The following is a 21,768-nucleotide window of genomic DNA, read 5'->3' as shown; positions in this document are numbered from 1 at the left end:
CATCCCAAATCCCTCACCCCAAAGCCCCTCAGAGCCATTCCCTGTGGATAATGGGGACACAAAGGGCGTGAACAAAAGAGTCAGGGGCAGATTTTAGAGGAGGATTTTAATGTGCCCCACACCACCCATGGGTGCTGGGAGTGGGGGATCGCTGTGGGGTGTGAGAGGGGTGGGGGAGCCTCCCCTTCCAGCCGGGCTCCAGGACCACCCAGAGACCCCAAATCTCCGGGTATCCCGTGCTTGGGAAGGACACCAGACCCCAAAGGACACCCAGAAAGAGACGCCAGAGGGATCCAAAGCCCTGAGAGGTGCCGGAGGGACCCAGAGCTTTGGCACAGGTTTGTGCTTTGGGTTTGTGCTGCTTTGGGGTTGGGTTTGGGTTTGTGGCAGCTCCTGGGGCGCCGCACCCGGCAGAGCCCCGTCCTAGAGCTTGAGCGCTGTGACACGGGGGATGTGGAAGGGACAGGTCTCCTCTGACCCCGTGGAGCTGCAGGAGAGATGGAGAAAGCACGAGGGATGGTCAGGGAGGTGTCCACACCCCCGTCCCTGTGCCCTCCCTGTCCCTTTGTCCTCCTTGTCCCTGTGTCCTCCCATCTCCTTATCCTCCCCTCTTTCCTGTGTCCTCCTCCTTGTCCCAGTGTCCTCCCCATCCCTTTGTCCTCCTTGTCCACATGTCCTCCTCATCCTCTTGTCCCCCTCGTCCCCCGTGTCCCCGTCCCCGCCCGTCCCTCACATGAGGCGGTTGCGGATGGGTCGGAAGTGTTTGGTGAGCCTGACGGCGAAGATGATGCTGGGGATGAGGAAGAAGGTGCAGCAGCCCAGGCTGAACCAGAAGGCGTTCTGCAAGGAGAACCGGCGGGGCTGAGCGGTGCCGGGAGGGCAGGGACAGCCCCAGTGCTCCCGCAGCTCCTCCCGGAGCCCCGAGGAGCGCAATCCTCACCCAGGGCTCGGCGATGCGGTCGCACAGGATCACCCGCCCGTTGTCCAGCGCCGTGGCCAGCGGCTGGCACGAAGCCACGTCCTCCCTCAGCTGCAACGAGACAAGCATCACACCTGGCTGCTGGGTGCAGTTTGCTTGGGGAGGGGGATCCATGGGGGCTCCTGGGCCCCGAAAACCCCCGCAGGGTGACGGAGGGGCTCTCACCGTCTGCCCGACCCAGTTGAGGTACTGGGTGAAATAGCGCAGCTCCTTCCTGGTGAAGCAGCCGAGCTCCTGGGCAGGGAGATGTAGAGTGGAGGGAGAGCCCTGCACTTCCCAATTCCCATTCAGCCCCACAGTTCCCAATTCCGATTCAGCCCCACAGTTCTCAATTCTGATTCAGCCCCGCACTTCCCAGTCTGAATTTAACCCACAGTTCCCAACCCCACACTTTCCCAATTCTGACTCAGGCCCACAGTTCCCAGTCTGGATTCAACCCTACAGTTGCCAATTCTGATTCAATCCTACCGTTCCTAATTCCAATCCAACCCCAGTCTGAATTTAACCTGCACTTCCCAATCTGGATTCAACCCCGCACTTTCCCAGTCTGGATTCAGCCCTACACTTCCCAATTCTGATTCCACCCCACGTTTCCGATCCCGGCTCCATTCCCACATTTCCCATCCCGGCTTCATCCCTGCTTTCCCCATCCCTGCTCCATCCCTGCATTCCCCAGCCTCTCTCCAGGCCAATGCAGGCTGGGAAATGAGGCTGAAGGCTCCCGGTGCCCTCTTCTCCCTCTTTCCTCCTGGCTGTGGAGGATTCTACTCTTGATGGTTCACCCAGCCCTGCCTCACCTGCCGCAGGATCTGCTGGGCCTGCAGGGGCAGCCGGGCTTCCACCGAGGCCGTGCTGGCCAGAGTCCTCCTCACCCGCTCCTGGGGAGGCACAGCGAGGGCAGAGCATCCTCAGGGCCCTTGGGTGCCCGGGGGGTGCAGGGAGAAACCCCAAATTGGGTCTGGGTGACGGGCAGGGAAAGGGCAATGTGCCCTGAGCGGGATTTCTGGTTTGTGACAGCAAATCTAATCCCTAAAGGAGACCAGTTCTCCTGGCTGGCATTTTTCCTGGCTCTCCCATCACCCTGCAGCTGTATTTTTTTGGTTTTTGGCAGATGGGGCCCATGGAGCACCAGAGTTTTTGGGGCTGGAAGAGACGCGTGAGTACCTTGAGGTGCGGCGCCAAACGGGAGAGGAACTGGACGCTTTCCCCCAGCTTTGCCTGCGGGACAGGGAGGTGAGAAAGGCTCAGAACCCTCGTTTTCCCCTTCAAGGGGGTACCAGCAGCACCGCTGCCACCAGCCTGGCACGGACTCACCACCAGAGCCTCCTGCGACTGCACCGTGGAGTTCTGCATGTGCCACAGCGCCCTCGCCTCCGCTGCGAGCCGCCCGGCCACCGTGCTGTTCCTCTGCGGGGCACAGGGGGTCAGCCTGGCCCCGAGACCACCGGGGGGCTCCCCTTTTACCTGCCCCGAGACCACCGGGGGGCTCCCCTTTTACCTGCCCCGAGACCCTGAGGGCTCCCCCTTTCCCTGCCCTGAGACCCCAAGGGCTCCCCTTTTACCTGCCCCAAAACCACTGAGGGCTCCCCCTTTCCCTGCCCCAAAACCACCGAGGGCTCCCCTTTTACCTGCCCCAAAACCACCGAGGGCTCCCCATTTTCCCACCCCGAGACCACCGAGGGCTCCCCCTTTCCCTGCCCTGAGACCCTGAGGGCTCCCCCATTCCCTGTCCCAAAACCACCGAGGACTCCCCCTTTCCCTCCACCAAAGGCTCCCCCTTTGCCTGCCCCAAAACCACCGAGGGCTCCCCATTTCCCTGCCCCAAAACCACCAAAGGCTCCCCATTTCCCTGCCCCAAAACCACTGAGGGCTCCCCCTTTCCCTGCCCCAAAACCACCGGGGGCTCCCCTTTTACCTGCCCCAAAACCACTGAGGGCTCCCCCTTTCCCTGCCCCGAGACCACCGAGGGCTCCCCCTTTCCCTCCACCAAAGGCTCCCCCTTTCCCTGCCCTGAGACCCAAAGGGCTCCCCGTTTCCCTGCCCTGAGACCACCGAGGGCTCCCCTTTTACCTGCCCCGAGACCACAGAGGGCTCCCCCTTTCCCTCCACCAAAGGCTCCCCCTTTCCCTGCCCGAAAACCACTGAGGGCTCCCCCTTTGCCTGCCCCAAAACCACTGAGGGCTCCCCTTTTACCTGCCCCAAAACCACTGAGGGCTCCCCCTTTCCCTGCCCCGAGACCACCGAGGGCTCCCCCTTTCCCTCCACCAAAGGCCCCCCCTTTCTCTGCCCCAAAACCACCAAGGGCTCCCCCTTTCCCTCCGCCAAAGGCCCCCCCTTTCCCTGCCCCGAGACCACCGAGGGCTCCCCCTTTCCCTGCCCCACCGCTCACCTGCATCTTCTGCAGCCCCTCCAGGTTCCTCGCCAAGCCGGGCAGGCTGGTCTGCACCACGGGGTTCTTCATCTGTGGGGAAACACAGTCGGGGGCTGCCCAAAATCCACCCCCAGACCCCGCAGCGGGTCCAGCTGATGCTGAGCACCCTCACCTCCTCCTGGAAGCGCCCGTAGTCCACCTCGTCCAGCCCGCTGCGGGCGAAGGTCTCCAGGTCCTGCCTGCCCTCGCTGCGGAGCAGCCGCACGTCGCCCAGGTCGGCCGTGAAGTCTCCCAGGCGTTTTTGGAAGTCAGCCGTGTACTGCAGGGCGGGACGAGGCGTTCTGCAGGGCTCCCGGTGACCCCAGGAAAGCTCCTGCATCCCCCCGACCATGACCAGCTGGGCCTCACCTGGGGCGTCCTCAGGTGCTCATCCAGGTCGTAGGAGCTGTCGAGCTGCAGCACCTCCCAGAGCCCCGCGCCGCTCTTGCACTCCCTGCAAGGCACAGGGGCGTTGGAGGGACCCCAAATCCACCCTGGTGGCACTGAGACCACCCCAAATCCTGCGGCGCTCACCTGTACGCCGAGCTGAGGTTGGAGTCCCTCCTGAGGTTCAGCTGCCGCGTGAGGTTCATGGACGGAGGGAGATTGCCCGGGGTGTCGATGAACTGGGCCAAACAGGAGAAGCGGGCTCAGGGTAAGGCAGGGGCGCTCCCAGCAGGGATTCTGGGGGTGCTCTGCCCTCTCAGGGGTATCCTGGGGGAGCTCCTGGCAGCCTGAACTGATTTTGGGTTTATTTGGACATTCCCCACTGAGGAGCACGGCCTGGTGTGTTTGGAGGGACCTGCCTGAGTGTGGCACTGCCATGGGGACAGTCCTGACCCCAGTCCCACTGTCCCATCACCCCCATCTGCCCACCCCAAGGACCAGGGAACTGCAATTAGGAACTGAATTAACAGCACAAAGGTGATTCCCAGCTGATGATGCAAATTCAAGAAACTAATCCTAAACTTTATCTCTAGTCTAGGACAGGGCTTTTCCAGTCGGGTTTAGGGGGAGGACACCGAGCCTTTGGAGGAGTTTTGGTGCACGGAAGGAGAGATTTACACAGCGATGGGTGGATGCGTGGCCACCCACCTTATAAATCTCCTGGTTGACCCAATTCCTGCAAACCAGCGTCTGGATGTTGCCCCCGACCAGGAAGGTGGCGAAAACCAGGAGGATGAGGAGCCAGGAGAACAGGAAAGCCAAGCCCACGCCGCTGAAAGAGAGAGGAGAGGAGAGGAGGTGCGGCCGGCGGCTCCCCAGCCCCGAGCGGGCAGGAAGGGACCTGCCCGTCCAGCTGCAGCCCCGCGGCTCCTTCCCGAGCCCGGGCACGCCGGGCTGGGCTGGGCAGGGTGCGATGGTGAGCTGCCAGCTTCTCCCAAAGCTGCCGGCGCAGGCGGTGCCTTCAAAGCTTTTCCACTGGGACCTCTCCCAGTCCCTCCCTTGGCTTTGCTTGGGGTTTTCTGGGGGGTGTGTGAGAAGGAGCAGCCCCCCAGCACCCAGATAAACACAGTGAGATGGGGCAGCCCCCCAGCACCCCGATAAACCCTTACACCAGGAGAAACTTGGCGCCAGCTTCCCCTCGGCACTCGTAGTCGCTGGGGTCCTCCCGCTTGGAAAGGCCGTAGGCCCCCAGGGCCATGCCCGTCACGTTGCAGGCGAGGATGAGGAGGATGATGGAGCACAGCACCGTGCCCGCGATCCACCTGCAGGGGAGAGCAGCAGGGCACGGCCTGGAGACGCGGGGCTGAGGCACCGGGGGCTCGGGGCCCTTCTCTGCCAGGAATGGTGTTCCTGCTGCCGATGCTGAGGCACGCAGAGGTTGTGGGGAGTGTCTTCTGGAGCCCTCCTATTTTTTGGATATCTTGTTCGCCGTTTAGGAGAGCAAGATATCCAAATTGAATGATGGAGCCTGAGCACAGGAAGAGCACGGCTTTGAAGAATGCGTGAGTTGAGATGTGGAAGAAGGCGAGTTCGGTGAGGTTTAGTCCGATTGTGACTATTATTAGTCCTGGCTGGCTTGAAGTAGAGGAGGCAATGATTTTTTTAGCATGGTTTTGGGTGAGGGCTGCCCCCGGGCTCACCTGTAGCGCTCGAAGCGCTCCACCTCCTGCAGGTACGGCCGGCTCCGCCGCTCCGCCTCCGCCAGCGCCTCGCCGGCCGGCCGCGTGTAGTCGGGCAGGGGGAAGCCGTCGGCGATGGACTGCACCTTCTCCGCCGTGCGGGCCAGGTCGGCACGCAGATCTGCGGCAACGAGCTCAGCTGGATGGTCCCTGCACCCCACCCCGTGTCCCCAAAAGGATTCACCGCGTGGGGATGTCCCCGCTCGCTGTGCCAGCCCCACTCACCCTGGATGACCTGCGCCATCCTCTCCACGGCCAGCTCCGGGATGGAGTTGAAGGTGCCATTGCCCTGCAGGGAAAGAGGGGGTGCTGGAGCTGCCTGTGGGTGCTGGACCCCTCCATGCTTCACCCCAACCCCAAACCTGGCGAATCATCTCTGCAAAGTCACTTCGGGGCAGACCGGCCAGCGCCTTCAACACCTTCTCCACCGACGGCACCTTGGGGTGGACAAAGGACCCCGTGAGTGCCAGGGCGGCGGCGTGGGGAAGTGACCAGGCCCACCAGGGGCCCGTGCCCACCTTGCCGTAGTCAGCACCCAGCTGCAGGCCCTGTGCCCTGCCCAGGACGCTGGCGCACGAGGTGCAGCGCGGGTCGTCGAGGAGCGCGACCACGCGGCGCCTCCGCTCGCGCAGCGCCGGCTCCAGCTCTGCCCGCGCCGCCGCCAGCGCCCGCGCCGTCCTGTGCACCGTCTGCAAATGGTGCAGCGAGCTCTGGAGGTCTGAGAGAGAAAGCCCAGGGCTCGGTCACGCTGCTCCGCTCCGCTCGGCCGCCACGGAGAGGCTGCGGCGGCGGGGCCGGGGACAGCGGAGCTGCGGCCGTACCTCGGGCCCTGTCCTGCAGGTCGGCGAGCGCCGCGTAGGTCATGGCCTGGAGCTGTGAATGGATGGAGAGCCCCACGCTCCGGCTGAGCCCTGCAAGGCACCGAGGCTGCATCAGCACCGAGTCCATCCCTGGGGCGAGCTCAGCACCATCAGCACCGAGTCCATCCCTGGGGCGAGCTCAGCACCGTCAGCACCGAGTCCATCCCCGGGGTGAGCTCAGCACCATCAGCACCGAGTCCATCCCCGGGGCGAGCTCGGGGTGCTGCCGGTGCCCTGCTTACCACCCAGGTCGGAGCTGATCTGCTTTCGGGGCACCTCGAACTTGTCCACCACCATCTGCACGCCCTGCCGGGAAAGAGGAGCCGCTGAGCCGCAGGAAGGGGAGAGAGCCCCGCGTTGCCATTCGGAATTCATTTTTATGGCAGCCGCGTCATCTCCTCTTGCCTGGCCAACCATCCCCTGAGGGAAACGCGGCCATCCCTGGGCAGAGTGCTGTGCCAGGGGCCAGGCCATTTGGGGACACACCTGGGGGATGCTGGCAAGGTGCCGGGGGCGAGGGTGCTCGGGGACACACCTGGGGGATGTTGGCAAGGTGCTGGGGGCAATGCCCCTTGGGGACACACCTGGGGGACCTTGGCAAGGCCGCTCAGGGACTCACCTGGGGGAATTCGCCAAGGCCGCTCGGGGACTCACCTGGGGGACATTGGCAAGGCCGCTCGGGGACTCACCTGGGGGAATTCGCCAAGGCCGCTCAGGGACTCACCTGGGGGACGTTGGCAAGGCCGCTCGGGGACTCACCTGGGGGAATTCGCCAAGGCCACTCAGGGACTTACCTGGGGGAATTCGCCAAGGCTGCTCAGGGACTCACCTGGGGGACGTTGGCAAGGTGCTGCCGCAGCGTGCGCAGGGTGGAGGGCACAGCCCCCAGCCCCGGCTCCATCTGTCCCTTCACCCTCTGGCTGGTGACAAAGGCGCAGGTGACGCTGACCCTGCGGGGAGCGAGCGGGCGGTGACGGCGCGGCCCCGCAGGACGTGGCTCCCCCCGCCCAGCGAGGGTTTTGGGGGTGATCCGGGGGGCTCACAGGATGACGAGGGAGGTGAGGGACAGGCAGGCCAGCAGGCAGCGGCGGCGGCAGCCCAGCGAGCGCCGGTGGGCGCGGAGGCGGCCCCCGCAGCGCCGGCGGCTCCGGCAGTAGCAGAAGCACATCCCGGCCACCGGCACGGCCACGGTGAAGAGCAGAGCCACGGCGGCACACACGACGTAGCCCAGCTCGTACTGCACCACCTGAGCCACGGGAGAGCCTCCTTGGGGCACCTCTGCACCGAGCTGGGGCGCCCCAGGTGCCCTGTGCCAGGTGGGAACATCCCCATGCCCACGGCCTGGCTCACCTGCGATGTCCTCACCGAGCTGGGGTCGTTCAGGGCTGTCCTGAGCAGCTCTGCAAGAAATAAATCATGGCACAGGCAGAGGAGGCCGCACCCGGTGCATCCCCAACCTTCCTGGGGCAGCAGCACCGGGACAGGGGCAGAACCATCCTCTGAACCCCTGGAACTGCTCTGGGACAGGGGCAGAACCATCCTCTGAGCCCCTGGAACTGCTCTGGGACAGGGGCAGAACCATCCTCTGAACCCCTGGAACTGCTCTGGGACAGGGGCAGAACCATCCTCTGAACCCCTGGAACTGCTCTGGGACAGGGGCAGAACCATCCTCTGAACCCCTGGAACTGCTCTGGGACAGGGGCAGAACCATCCTCTGAACCCCTGGAACTGCTCTGGGACAGAGGCTGAACCCTCTTCTGAATCCCTGGAGCCACTCTGGGATGCAGGGATCACATCCAGCAGAACGCCCAAGGTCCTGGCAGCAGTGGGATCGCTCTGATTGAGGTGAGGAATCATCATCCAGCTCATCCTCACTTTGTGTTTTTCCCCCCTAGTAAGCAGAGTGCCCTCCAGTTGGGTGAGGACAATTTTCTGGATTATTCCTGGGGGATTTACCATTAACTCCAAGATCCTCCCATTTTTAATCCCTCCACATCCCAGGCAAGGAATGGGGGTATTCATGGATCTATAACGACCATTTATTTTGGTGTGAATCCCTCTGCCAGGTGTGAATCCCTCTGCCATTCATCATTTATCTGCAATTTAGAGCGGCCCAACTACAAGAAACAACCTCAGGAAGGCGATCTAGCTGAACTAATCCCATTTCTTTGCAAACCCACTGCATTGAACGACCCCAAATTCCTTCCCCCAGCTCGGGGCTCACCTGTGGGCAGCGGGTTCTGCTGGATGAGGTCCAGGCAGCGCCGGACGAGGGCATAGAGCGGATCCAGCGAGCTGGGCACGCGGTGCAGCGCTGGCACCCGGATCTCGGCGTGCCTGTCGGTGAATCTCAGCACCGGCACTGCCCCGGGCCCGGCAGGCTGGCACTGCTGGCTGCCCGCGCCCCGCAGCATCGCCCCGGCCAGCAGCAGCAGCAGCGGGGCCGCCCGCATGGCTCCGGCCAGCGCAGAGCCGGGGGGCTCGCTCCGCTGCGATCGCCGGCCGCGGCTGCTGCTGCTGCTGCTGCTGCTCCGGCAAACCGGCCCGACGGCTCAGCAGGGCCCAGACGCTGCCGTGGCTTGTTCCCCCGGCACGGCTCCCCCGGGGCGGCTGCGTGGAGGCGTCTCCCAAACCATCCCGGGCGTGTTTGGCAAGCGCCGGCAGCCCTGAGTCACCGCCGCGGGGTCCCCGCTGCCGAGGCTGTCCCCAAACCACGGCAAGGCAGCCCATCCTCAGATTTTTGGGGTTTTTTGGAGGTGCTGAACCCCCTGTGCTTGGCATGGAGGGTGCTGGACCACAGCGCAGCCAGCTTGGGAGGAGGGATTTGGGATTTTGGGGATGGTTTGAGGAGTGGGAATGCTCTTGTGTGTGGATGTGGTACCCAGGGGTCAGAAAAGCATCCTGAGAGCTGGGGTAGCAACAAGGAGCCGAAATTCAGGAGGAGCACGTGGAGAGGGGCACCGAGCGCCAGCCGGGTGTGGGATGAGCTCTCCCGCCCCAGCCAGCGCCGGTCCCACACCCGCGGCTCCTTCCCAGGCCCGGATCCTGCTCGCCGGCCCGGCCCGAGCGCTAATTACAGGCTGGGCTGGAAGCGCAGGAGCTCCAACCTGATCTGAGCGAGCGGGGGAGCGGCCCCGCCGTGCCCAGACGGCCCCGGGGCACCCCGAGAGCCGCGATCCCGCTCGGCCGGGCGGGTCGGACCGGCCCGAGCCCCCCGCCCTGCCCCGGCTGCCCGGCGGGGATGCTGAGGCGGTGCTTCCCTCCCTCCCGGGTTTGCTCCAGGCTCATCCCCACCACCCGCACGGGAATGGGATGTTGGGGATGGGAAAATCCTGTCCCGGCTCGGTTTGTCCCATCCCAGACCGGGAAATATTGGGATTTTCAGGATTTCTGTGCCCAGCAAGGGAGCTCCACTCTGGGCACTGCACTCTGGGCAGTGATGGGGATGCCAGGGATGATTTCCCACCATGATTTCCCATTCCCACCATGATTTCCCATTCCCACCATGATTTCCCAACCACGGCCTCCGTTTCCCGTTCCCACGGTGATTTCCTAACCCCAGCCTGGATTTCCCACTCCCACGAGGATTTCTCATCCCCATTCCCATTTGACATCCATGTCCACGAGGATTCCCAACCCACAATCATTTCCCACTCCCACAGGATTTTCCCATCCCCATAATTATTTCCCATCCCCATTCCCATTTGACTCCTATGTCCACGATGATTTTCCGTGTCCACAAGGATGATTTCCCATCCCACAATCGTTCCCCGCTCCCTGGTTCGGTACTGGGGCAGAGATGTTGGTGCTGGTGGGGTGATGCCAATGCTGGTACTGCACTGGTGACACTGGGTCAGTGGTCCCGGTTCGGTCCCGGTTCGGTGTCTCCAGTTCGGTCCCAGTTCAGTGCCGGTTCAGTCCCGATTCTGCCCCAGTTCTGTGTCCCCGGTTTTCTCCCGGTTCTGTCCCGGTTCAGTGTCCTCGGTTCTTTCCCGGTTCTGCCCCGGTTCGGTGTCGGTTCTGTCCCGGTTCTGTCCCAGTTCGGTCCCGGTTCTGTCCCGGTTCAGTGTCCCCGGTTCTGTCCCGGTTCTGCCCCGGTTCGGTGTCGGTTCTGTCCCGGTTCTGCCCCGGTTCGGAGGCGCCGCCGCTCTGTGCCTGCAGTACCGTCCGTGACCGCTACGCGGCGCGAGAGCCCCAGCGCGCCGGGCGGGAGGCGTGGCTCTCAGCGGTGGGCGTGGCCAGTGTGGCGCCGCGCGCATGTGCGGCTGGCGCGTAAGTGACGTCGGGCGCCGGGCGCGAAAATGACGTCACGCGCGGGCGCAGTGGCGTCGCCATCATGGCGGGCCGGGGTTCCTGCCGCGTCCCGGAGCGGTGAGCGCGGCCCGGGCTCTGAGGGGCTCTGAGGGGCTCTGAGAGGCTGGCGGGGGCTGGGGATAGCGGGTGTGAGGGGATAGAGGGGGTCTGGGGCCGCAGGGTGTGAGGGCTGTGGGGCCAGAGGGTGTGAGGGGATCCAGGGTCTGTGAGGGGATACCGGCTGTGAGGGCTGTGGGGATACGGGGTGTGAGCGGATCCAGGGTCTGTGAGGATACAGCGTGTGAGGGTCCCCGGGCCTGGGGACGCTTCAGGATCTCTGACCAGGGTGGGAGTTGAAGATCACTGAGCCAGGAGGGATTTGGGGGTCCGGGGAAGGTTTGAGGGGGAATTTCAGGCCCAGGGGAGGTTTGAGGGTCCCCAGACCAGGGCCGTGGTCCCCAGGCTGGGGTGGCTTGAGGGTCCTCAGGACTGGGGGGAATTTGGGGGTGGACAGAGTCTGAGGGGACAATTTGGGGGTCCCCAGGAGAGGGGTTTTCGGGGGTCCCTGGCCGTGGGGGGATTTTTCCCTGAGGGCTCTCGGTGCTGCTGAATTCGGGGTTCCCGGCCCGGGGTTCCCTGCCGGCTGTGACCCCCCTGCCATGGCTCAGGTGGACCCAGTACAGCCCCCTGGGCCGCAGGATGGCCGGCACGCGCTTCGTGGCCTTCAAGGTGCCCCTGAGGAAGGTGAGGGGGAGCTTTGGGCCTTTGGGGGGGTTCCCTGGGGGAACTGCTGACCCCAAAATGCACAGCTGGGTTTGGGAGAGGCAGCAGCTGGGCTGTGCTCCGGGGAACGGGGACAGGAGGACAAAACTCAGCTCCAGGATGGGCACCAGGGGGAATTTCTTCTTGGCAAAGTCAAGAAGGTTTGGGACAGAAGCAGAAGGACAAAAACCAGCTCCAGGATGGCGACCAGGAGGAATTTCATCCTAGGAAAGGCAGGGAGGGTTGGAACAGGGACAGAAGAAGAAAAATCAGCTCCAGGATGGTGACCAGGAGGAATTTTTTCCTAGGAAGAGTGGGGAGGTTTGGGACAGGAAAAGAAAAATCAGCTCCAGGATGGGCACCAGGGGGAATTTCATCCTAGGAAAGGCAGGGAGGGTTGGGACAAGGACAGGAGAAGGAAACTCAGCTCCAGGATGGGGGACCAGGAGGGATTTTTTCCTAGGAAGGGTGTTTAAGTTTGGGACAGGAACATGAGGAGAAAAATCAGCCTCAGGATGGGCACCAGGAGGAATTTTTTCCTAGGAAGGTCAGGGAGGTTTGGAACAGGGACAGGAGGACAAAAATCAGCTCCAGGATGGACATCAGAAGTGATTTATTCCTGGAAAGGGAAGGGAGGGTTGGGACAGGGACAGGAGGACAAAAATCAGCTCCAGGATGGACAGCAGGAAGAATTTTTTTCCTGGGGAGGGAAGGGAGGTTTGGGTCAAGAACAGGGGAAGAAAAATCAGCTCTAGGATGGACACTGGATGATTTTAATGTGAAAGTTAAACTGGATGATTTTAATGTGAAAATTATACTGGATAATTTTAATGTGAAAATTAAACTGGATGATTTCAATGTGAAAATTAAACTGGATGATTTTAATGTGAAAATTAAACTGGATGATTTTAAGGTGAAAATTAAACTGGATAGTTTTAATGTGAAAGTTAAACTGGATGATTTTAATGTGAAAATTAAGCTGGATGATTTTAATGTGAAAATTAAACTGGATCATTTTAATGTGAAAATTAAACTGGATGATTTTAATGTGAAAGTTAAACTGGATAATTTCAACGTGAAAACTAAAATGACAGTTTGAATTTTCACCCTAACCAGCCCAGAGTTCAATGACCAAACTGTGATTTTCTTTTTATTTTCCTGGGTTGTTGTGTGTGACCTCCAGCACGCTGCAGAGCAGCAGTGTCTCCTCTCCCCACCCCCAGATTTTACTGGCTGCTTTAAAACACCTTTCACTGCTTTCAAATGTGATTTCTTGAATTTCCTGCAGAGCTTTGGGCAGAACCTGCTGCCAGAGCAGAGGTTTTCCCCCCGTGACCTCGTCAGGAAGGTGCAGGAGAGGAAGGAGGAGCTGGGGCTGATCATCGACCTCACCTACACCACGCGCTACTACAGCAGGGGGGTGGGTGCCAAAATAATGGGGGATTCACCCCAAAAATGGGGGATTCACCCCAAAAATGGGGGATTCACCCCAAAAATGGGGGATTCACCCCAAAAACGGGGGATTCACCCCAAAAATGGGGGATTCACCCCAAAAATGGGGGGCTGGGGGACTGCAGTGCCCTGCCAGGGGCTGAGGAAAACCGGGTTTTTTTCTGGTTTATTACCTATGATTCTTTAAATAATAAAAATTTTTGGATGCAGAAATTTTTTTTTCTGTTTTTTTTACCTGTGATTCTTTAATTAATAAGAATTTTTGTGGGAGGAAAACACAAAACACATTTTTTTGTAGCTGTGATTTTTTTAGCTGTTTTTTAGCTGTGATTTTTTAATTAATAAGGTTTTTGTATGAGGAAAGCTGGAGGTTTTTTTTTCCTGTTTTTTTACCTGTGATTCTTTAATTAATAAGAATTTTTGTGTGAGGAAAACTGGGTTTTTTTTCTGCGTTTTTATCTGTGATTCTTTAATTAATAAGGATTTTTGAATGAGGAAAACTGGGGATTTTTTTCTGGTTTGTTACTTGTGATTAATAAGAATTGCATGTCATTAACAAGAATTTTTTTGTGTGAGGAAAACTCATTTTTTATTACCTGTCATTGTGTAATTAATCAGAATTCTTATGTGAGGAAAACTCATCTTTTATTCCCTGTGATTTCGTAATTAATGAGAATTTTTCTGTGAGGAAAACTGGGTTTTTTTCTGCTTTTTTATCTGTGATTCTTTAATTAATAAGAATTTTTGTGGGAGGAAAACACTTTTTTTTTTGGTTTTTTAGCTGTGATTTTTTAATTAATAAGAGTTTTTGTATGAGGAAAGCTGGGGTTTTATTCTGTTTTTTTTACCTGTGATTATGTAATTAGTAAGAATTTTTGTATGAGGAAAACCCTTTTTTTTCTGCTTTACTACCTGTGATTCTTTAATTAATCAGAATTCTTATGTGAGAAAAACTCATCTTTTATTACCTGTGATTGTGTAATTAATAGGAATTTTTATGTGAGGAAACCCCTTTTTTCCTCTGTTTTACTACCTGTGATTCTTTAATTAATCAGAATTTCTGTATGAGGAAAACTCATATTTTTCTAGTTTATTACCTGTGATTCTTGATTAATAAGAATTTTTGAGTGAGGAAAACTGGGGGTTTTTTTCCTGATTTATTGCCTGTGATTGTGTAATTAATAAGAATTTTTGAGCGAGGAAAACTGGGGGTTTTTTTCCTGATTTATTACCTGTGATTGTGTAATTAACAAGAATTTTTTTTCTGGTTTATTTCTTGCCGTTGTGTAATTACCAAGAATTTTTGTGTGAGGAAAACTCATCATTTATTACCCGTGACTGTGTAATTAATGAGGATTTTTGTGCTTTTTTCTGGCAATTCCTGATTTTCTCTCCCCAGGACCTGCCCCGCTCCATGCGCTACTGCAAGATCCTGACCAGGGGCCACGAGATCCCCAACAGGAAAACCTTCCTGAGGTTCAGGAACCTGGTGAGGAGGTTCCTGACGGCCAACAGGGACAATGGTGAGCCTGCCCTGGGCCTGGCAGTGCCCAGAAATGCCCAAAATGGGATTTTCTGAGGGAAAATGAGCCCCAAATTCTGATATCCGGGGCAGGGATGGAGGCAGAGCTCACCTGGGTGGGCTTGGAGCTCCCACTCACCCCAAACCCTGCAGGGTTCTGTGGGATTGGAGCCTTAATTGGGATTAAATTAATGAGCTGAGTGCTAATTAGCGCTGAGCACGTGATGAGTGTGGGTATTGCACTGGGGGGGTGGCACTGGGGGGGTTTGGGGCTGGTGGGTTCATTCTGGGATATTTGGGCTCATTCTGGGGATATTTGGGCTCATTCTGGGATATTTGGGCTCATTCTGGGGGTGTTTGGGCTCATTCTGGGGATGTTTGGGTTCATTCTGGGACCATTTGGGTTCATTCTGGGGGTATTTGGGCTCATTCTGGGGATGTTTGGGCTCATTCTGGGATATTTGGGCTCATTCTGGGGACATTTGGGCTCATTCTGGGGAGTTTGGGCTCATTCTGGGATGTTTGGGCTCATTCTGGGGATGTTTGGGCTCATTCTGGGGATATTTGGGCTCATTCTGGGGATGTTTGGGCTCATTCTGGGGAGTTTGGGCTCATTCTGGGGAGTTTGGGCTCATTCTGGGATATTTGGGCTCATTCTGGGATATTTGGGCTCATTCTGGGGATGTTTGGGCTCATTCTGGGGATATTTGGGCTCATTCTGGGGATGTTTGGGTTCATTCTGGGGATGTTTGGGCTCATTCTGGGGATATTTGGGCTCATTCTGAGGATGTTTGGGCTCATTCTGGGATGTTTGGGTTCATTCTGGGGATGTTTGGGCTCATTCTGGGATGTTTGGGTTCATTCTGGGGACGTTTGGGCTCATTCTGGGGATATTTGGGCTCATTCTGGGGAGTTTGGGCTCATTCTGGGGATGTTTGGGACCCTGGGGAGGGGAGGCAGCTGAGGGTGCCCTGTGTGTGTTGCAGACAAACTCATCGGGGTGCACTGCACACACGGCCTGAACAGGACTGGCTACCTGGTCTGCAGGTGGGTGCTGGGGGTGGCACTGCCAGCTCACTTCTCCTGGTGGCAATGCCAGGTGAGTTCTCCTTGCCCAGAAGGGCTCAATGGTGGCACTTGCAGGTCAGTTCTTGTGGCAATTCCAGGTCAGTTCTTGTCCAAATGAGGTTCAGTGATGGCAATTCCAGGTCACTTTTCCTTGTAGTAATTCCAGGTGAGTTCTCCTTGCCCAGGTTGGCATTTCCAGGTCAGTTCTCCTTGCCCAGGTTGGCAATTCCAGGTGAGTTCTCCTTGCCCAGGTTGGCATTTCCAGGTCAGTTCCCCTTGCCCAGGTTGGCATTTCCAGGTCAGTTCTCCTTGCCCAGGTTGGCATCTCCAGGTCAGTTCTCCTTGCCCAGGTTGGCAATTCCAGGTGAGTTCTCCTTGCCCAGGTTGGCATTTCCCGGTCAGTTCTCCTTGCCCAGGTTGGCATTTCCAGGTCAGTTCCCCTTGCCCAGGTTGGCATTTCCAGGTGAGTTCTCCTTGCCCAGGTTGGCATTTCCAGGTCAGTTCTCCTTGCCCAGGTTGGCATTTCCAGGTCAGTTCTCCTTGCCCAGGTTGGCATTTCCCGGTCAGTTCTCCTTGCCCAGGTTGGCATTTCCAGGTCAGTTCTCCTTGCCCAGGTTGGCATTTCCAGGTCAGTTCTCCTTGCCCAGGTTGGCATTTCCAGGTCAGTTCTCCTTGCCCAGGTTGGCATTTCCAGGTCAGTTCTCCTTGCCCAGGTTGGCAATTCCAGGTCAGTTCTCCTTGCCCAGGTTGGCATTTCCAGGTGAGTTCTCCTTGCCCAGGTTGGCATTTCCAGGTCAGTTCTCCTTGCCCAGGTTGGCATTTCCAGGTCAGTTCTCCTTGCCCAGGTTGGCAATTCCAGGTGAGTTCTCCTTGCCCAGGTTGGCATTTCCAGGTGAGTTCTCCTTGCCCAGGTTGGCATTTCCAGGTGAGTTCTCCTTGCCCAGGTTGGCATTTCCAGGTGAGTTCTCCTCATGGAAATTCCAGGTCAGTTCTCCTTGCCCAGGTTGGCATTTCCAGGTGAGTTCTCCTTGCCCAGGTTGGCATTTCCAGGTGAGTTCTCCTTGCCCAGCTGGGCTCACTGGTGCCACTTCAGCAGGAATCCAGACTGGAATAATTTCTGTGACCCCAAACTTTCAAGAATTCACAGGGGGGGCATTTTTTCCATCCCAAAATCCAGCATTAAATCCTGAATCTCCATAAATAAAAAGTTTAAAACTCCCCAGTCCTTTCTTATCCGTTTGAATCACCACCAGCCCATCAATGTTTTCATAATTAATTGTTTAATTAGAGATGTTCTGCTGCTCTTTCAGGTACCTGATTGAGGTTGAAGGCATGGAGCCCAATGCTGCCATAGAGTGTGAGCAAACTGCTGGGATGGGGAGGGCAGATTTTGGGAGAAAACTTTTTTAAAAGAGATTTTTTAGAAAGTGGCTTTTATTTTTATTTGGGAAAAAGATTTTTTTTTTTTTTTAGAGAAAAGTGGGAAAAATTTATTTAACAATGTGTTTATAGGTATGAAAAACGAATAGTGTTAATAAAGCTTTTTGTTGTTTTCAGGAGAAATTAAATTAAAATTAGATTTAAATTAAAATGAGGTTTAAATTAAAATTAGATTTAAATTAAAATTAGATTTAAGTTAAAATTAGATAAATTAAAAATAAACTATAAATTAAATTACATTTAATAATTAAAAATAAATAAATATTTATTATAGATATATAAATAAATTTATATTATGTATATTTATTTATATATAAATATATATTTTAAATAAATATTTATTAATAAATAAGTAAACTCTAAATTAAATTTAGATTTTTTTGGTGGATTGTAGTTTGGTTTGCTTAGTTTTTTTTAATTTTTTTTGGTGTTGGAATGCAGTGTTTTAGGCTCTGGTGGTTTTTGGGCTTTTAGTTTAGAGTCAATTTGAACCATTTAAAAAAAAGGAAAAATTCTAGTTCAGGGAACTTTTCCTTTGTTTTAGTTAGCTAGAAAGGAAGTGCAGAGCAGAGTTTGGGGTGGTTCCAGCTGCTCTGGGGTAACTCTGTGTGTCCCCAGTGTTCAACACGGCTCGAGGGCACCCCATGGAGAGACCCAACTACATCCAGGACCTGCAGGGCAGAGCCCCGGGGTGAGCCCAGCTCAGACACCCCCAAAGGGGGCAGGGATGGGGGGTCTGGGCAGGAATCCCCCCCTGGGAGGGCTGGGCAGGAATTCCCAGCAAATCCGGGGCTGTTCCAGCCCTGGCAGTGCCCAGGGAGCAGCCTGGGCTGGGGAAAGCTGTCCCTGGTGGGGCTCAGGGTCCTTCCCAGCCCCATGGTGGGCTTGGAGCTGGATGGAAAAACCCCCCAGGCCTCCTTCAGGGTGTGAAGGGCTGGTGGGATGGATCCCTCAGTGGGTGAAAAACTCCATTTTTCCTGTGCAAACATCCCAATTTCTCTTTCACATTCCCTTCCAAAGCAGCTGTGAGCTGCAGGGTCTGGGCTCAGATGTGAGGAAGGGGAGCAGCCCCAGAGGCGCCCCCAGCCCCCCAGGAGTGCCCAAGCAGCAGCCTGGGGGAGGGAAAGGTGTCCCTGGGTGCCCTGGGTTGGAAAGGACCTTAAATCCATCCCATGGTGGGCTTGGAGCTGGATGGAAAAACCCCCCAGGCCTCCTTCAGGGCGTGAAGGGCTGGTGGGATCCCTCAGTGGGTGAAAAACTCCATTTTTCCTGTGCAAACATCCCAATTTCTCTTTCACATTCCCTTCCAAAGCAGCTGTGAGCTGCAGGATCTGGGCTCAGATGTGAGGAATGGGAGCAGCCCCCCAGCACAGCCCCAGAGGCACCCCCAGCCCCCCAGGAGTGCCCAAGCAGCAGCCTGGGGGAGGGAAAAGTGTCCCTGGGTGCTCTGGGTTGGAAAGGACCTTAAATCCATCCCATGGTGGGCTTGGAGCTGGATGGAAAAACCCCCCAGGCCTCCTTCAGGGTGTGAAGGGCTGCTGGGATCACTCAGTGGGTGAAAAACTCCATTTTTCCAGTGCAAACATCTGGAATTCTCTTTCCAAAGCAGCTGTGAGCTGCAGGATCTGGGCTCAGATGTGAGGAAGGGGAGCAGCGCCCCAGCACAGCCCCAGAGGCGCCCCCAGCCCCCCCTGGCAGTGCCCAGGTAGGTGTTTGCCCCTTGCCCTGCTCCCTCCCTGTGGAACAGCCCCAGCTGGATCCTTCCAGGCTCCCCCAGCTCTGGGAGGGTGAAAAAGAGAATTTCTGAAAGTTGTTCAGAGCCAAAGTGGCAGCAGGGAGGCTCTTGTGCCTGGGAATGGTCACAAAGCATTTCCAGTGCCAGCTGTGGGCACAGCTGGGGCTCCTTCCCCTCTGCCCCAGTTCCTGATGGAAATGGAAAAAAATTCCTGATGGAAACGGAAAAAAATTCCTGATGGAAATTCGAGAAAATTCCTGATGGAAATTGGAGAAAATTCCTGATGGAGATTGGAGAAAATTCCTGATGGAAATGAAAAAAAAAATCCTGATGGAAATGGAAAAAAAATCCTGATGGAAATTGGAGAAAATTCCTGATGGAAATGGAAAAATATTCCTGATGGAAATGGAAAAAAATTCCTGATGGAAATTTGAGAAAATTCCTGATGGAAAATGAAAAATATTCCTGATGGAAATGGAAAAAAATTCCTGATGGAAATGGAAAAAAAATTCCTGATGGAAATGGAAAAAAAATTCCTGATGGAAATTGGAGAAAATTCCTGATGGAAATGGAAAAATATTCCTGATGGAAATGGAAAAAAATTCCTGATGGAGATTGGAGAAAATTCCTGATGGAAATTTGAGAAAATTCCTGATGGAAAATGAAAAATATTCCCGATGGAAATGGCAAAAAATTCCTGATGGAGATTTGGGTGCTCCCCCAGCCCTTTTTTGGGTGCTGACCCCCAATTTCCTTGCAGGAGCAGCAGCAGTGGCAGGCAGAGGCAGGAAGAGCAGAGGAAGCAGAAAAAGCAGAATCATCAGGAGAGAGAACATCAGGAAGAGAGGAAACAGAAAAAGCAGAATTATCTGGAGATGGAGCATCAGGAGCAGAGGAAACAGAAGAAGCTGGAGCAGAGGAAGCAGAAAAAAATGGAGGATCTGGAGCAGGAGCATTTGGAGATAGAACATATGGAGGAGAAGAAACAGAAAAAGCTGAAACATCAGGAGCAGAATCACCTGGAGCAGAGGAAACAGAAAAAACTGGAGGAGCTGGAGCATCAGGAGCAGAATCATCAGGAACAGAGGAAACAGAAAAAACTGGAGGAGCTGGAACAGAATCATCTGGAGATGGAGCATCAGGAGCAGAGGAAGCAGAAGGAGCAGGATCATCTGGAACAGAGGAAGCAGAAAAATCTGGAACATCAGGAGCAGAGAAAACAGAAAAAGCAGAAACATCAGGAGCAGAATCATCTGGAAACGGAGCATCAGGAGCAGAGGAAAGAGAAGGAACAGAAACATCTGGAGCAGAAGCAGCAGAATCATCTGGAACAGAATCATCTGGAAACAGAGCAGAGGAAGCAGAAGGAGCAGAATCATCTGGAACAGAATCATCTGGAAATGGAGCAGAGGAAAGAGAAGCAACAGAAACATCTGGAACAGAATCATCTGGAAATGGAGCAGAGGAAGCAGAAGCAGCAGAATCATCTGGAGATGGAGCATCAGGAGAAAAGGAAGCAGAAAAAGCAGAAACATCAGGAGCAGAATCTGGAGCTGGAGCAGAGGAGGCAGAAAAAGCTGAAACATCTGGAGATGGAGCATCAGGAGCAGAGGAAAGAGAGGAAACAGAAATGTCTGGAGCAGAATCATCTGGAGATGGAGCAGCAGGAGCAGAGGAAACAGAAGGAGCTCCAGGAGCACCTTGAACAGAGGCAGCAGGAAAAGCTGGAACATCAGGAGCAAAGGAAGCAGAAAAAGCAGAATCACCTGGGGCTGGAACATCTGGAGAGGGAGCAGCAGGAGCAGAAGAAGCAAAAAAAGCTGAAACATCTGGAGCAGGGGAAACAGAAAAAGCAGAATCACCTGGAGCAGAGGAAGCAGAAAAAGCTGGAGCTCCAGGAGCATCTTGAACAGAGGGAAGAGGAAAAGCTGGAACATCTGGAGATGGAGCATCAGGAGATGGAACATCTGGAGATGGAGCTTCAGGAGAAAAGGAAGCAGAAGGAACAGAATCACCTGGAGCAGAGGAAGCCAAAAAAGCAGAAACATCTGGAGCAGAATCATCTGGAAACGGAGCATCAGGAGCAGAGGAAGGAGAGGAAACAGAAACATCTGGAGCAGAAAAAGCAAAATCACGTGGAGCAAAATCATCTGGGGATGGAGCATCAGGAACAGGAGGAGCAGAACCCGCTGGAGCTCCAGGAGCATCCTGAGCAGAAGAGGCAGAAAAAGCTGAAACATCAGGAGCAGAGGAAACAGAAGGAACAGAATCGTGTGGAGATGGAGCTCCAGGAGCAGAGGAAGCAGAAAAAGCTGGAGCAGAGACAGCAGAAGAAACAGAACCAGCAGGAGCAGAAGCAGCAGAATTCTCTGGAGCAGAATTCTCTGGAGCAGAATTCTGTGGAACAGAATTTTTTGGACCACAACAATCAGGAGCAGGAGGCCCTGGAGCCCCCCAGGAACTGCTGCCTGTCCCCACCCCCCAAGAGGAAAAAGAAGAAGCAGCAGCAGGAGCTGTCCTGACCCAGGAGAACCCTGCAGAGCTGCTTTCATCTCATTTTAATCTCATTTTAATCTCATTTTTAACCTGGTTTCTCTCACTGCCCACAGCTCTGGTGCTTTTCCGCCAGGAGAGCCCTGCAGGGGCAGCAGGAACTGTTTTTAAGCAATTCAAGGCTGGTTTTTGATCTGGTTCTGTCACAGCTCCGGGGTTTTTACAGGAGTTTTCCATCGGTGCTGGGAGTGATCCGTGATCATTCCATGATATTCTGCAATAATCCTAAAGAAACTTCCTCAGGTGCCCCTGGGCCTTCAACAAAACGGGATTTTGTTGATTTCCTCAGGGCAAGGAACGGGACTGACCATGAAAACTGATTTTTATTCTCTTTTTTACCCAGTTTTGCTATAATGGGTAAATCAGCAACATTTTTTACCTGAGTATAAGATTTTTACTTTTGCTAAAGTAAATTTCCACTCTGTGCAAACTCCAGCCTGGCTGCGGAGCAGTGATTTCCCGTGAGGGGGGATCGGGCGCGGTTTTGGGGTGAGAACGGCCGGGTTTGGGTTGGGGGGAGCGCGGCTTTTTCTGGGGCGGTGCCCCTTTAAGAGCTATCTCTGTGACG

General features: G+C 55.5%; 2 protein-coding genes across 6 annotated transcripts; one reads left to right on the top strand and one right to left on the bottom strand.

The window, feature by feature from the left end:
- Positions 1-273: 273 nt before the first annotated feature.
- On the bottom strand, positions 274-9,094 carry LOC106630284 (prominin-2). The gene is given in 25 exon segments (XM_074559219.1): positions 274-487; positions 734-840; positions 941-1,030; positions 1,145-1,213; positions 1,777-1,857; positions 2,144-2,197; positions 2,294-2,386; positions 3,369-3,440; positions 3,523-3,669; positions 3,759-3,843; positions 3,924-4,015; positions 4,485-4,608; positions 4,946-5,098; positions 5,477-5,636; positions 5,741-5,804; positions 5,878-5,952; positions 6,034-6,233; positions 6,337-6,426; positions 6,618-6,681; positions 7,205-7,325; positions 7,419-7,621; positions 7,726-7,775; positions 8,600-8,862; positions 8,864-8,976; positions 8,979-9,094. Coding segments are annotated over 25 exon segments (2,667 nt in total). The 5' UTR covers positions 9,012-9,094; the 3' UTR covers positions 274-423.
- On the top strand, positions 7,135-21,635 carry DUSP11 (dual specificity phosphatase 11). Of its 5 annotated transcripts, none has more exons than XM_074559223.1 (11): positions 8,249-10,746; positions 11,337-11,412; positions 12,719-12,850; positions 14,282-14,405; positions 15,391-15,451; positions 16,783-16,829; positions 17,531-17,603; positions 18,519-18,617; positions 19,408-19,972; positions 20,414-20,476; positions 20,510-21,635. In XM_074559223.1, exons 1-11 carry the CDS (start codon positions 10,712-10,714, stop codon positions 21,167-21,169), a joined length of 1,935 nt encoding a protein of 644 aa, XP_074415324.1. In that variant the 5' UTR covers positions 8,249-10,711; the 3' UTR covers positions 21,170-21,635. The 5 variants fall into 5 exon arrangements, with proteins under 5 accessions (XP_074415325.1, XP_074415324.1, XP_074415323.1 ...); XM_074559222.1 differs by having other exon boundaries at positions 20,414-20,597; positions 20,628-21,635; XM_074559220.1 differs by having other exon boundaries at positions 10,472-10,746; positions 20,414-21,635.
- Positions 21,636-21,768: the final 133 nt, after the last annotated feature.

The sequence above is a fragment of the Zonotrichia albicollis genome, chromosome 26 (genome assembly GCF_047830755.1).
Source record: "Zonotrichia albicollis isolate bZonAlb1 chromosome 26, bZonAlb1.hap1, whole genome shotgun sequence".
NCBI classification, from domain to species: Eukaryota; Metazoa; Chordata; class Aves; order Passeriformes; family Passerellidae; genus Zonotrichia; species Zonotrichia albicollis.
This window is presented reverse-complemented; position numbering and strand designations above follow the sequence as displayed.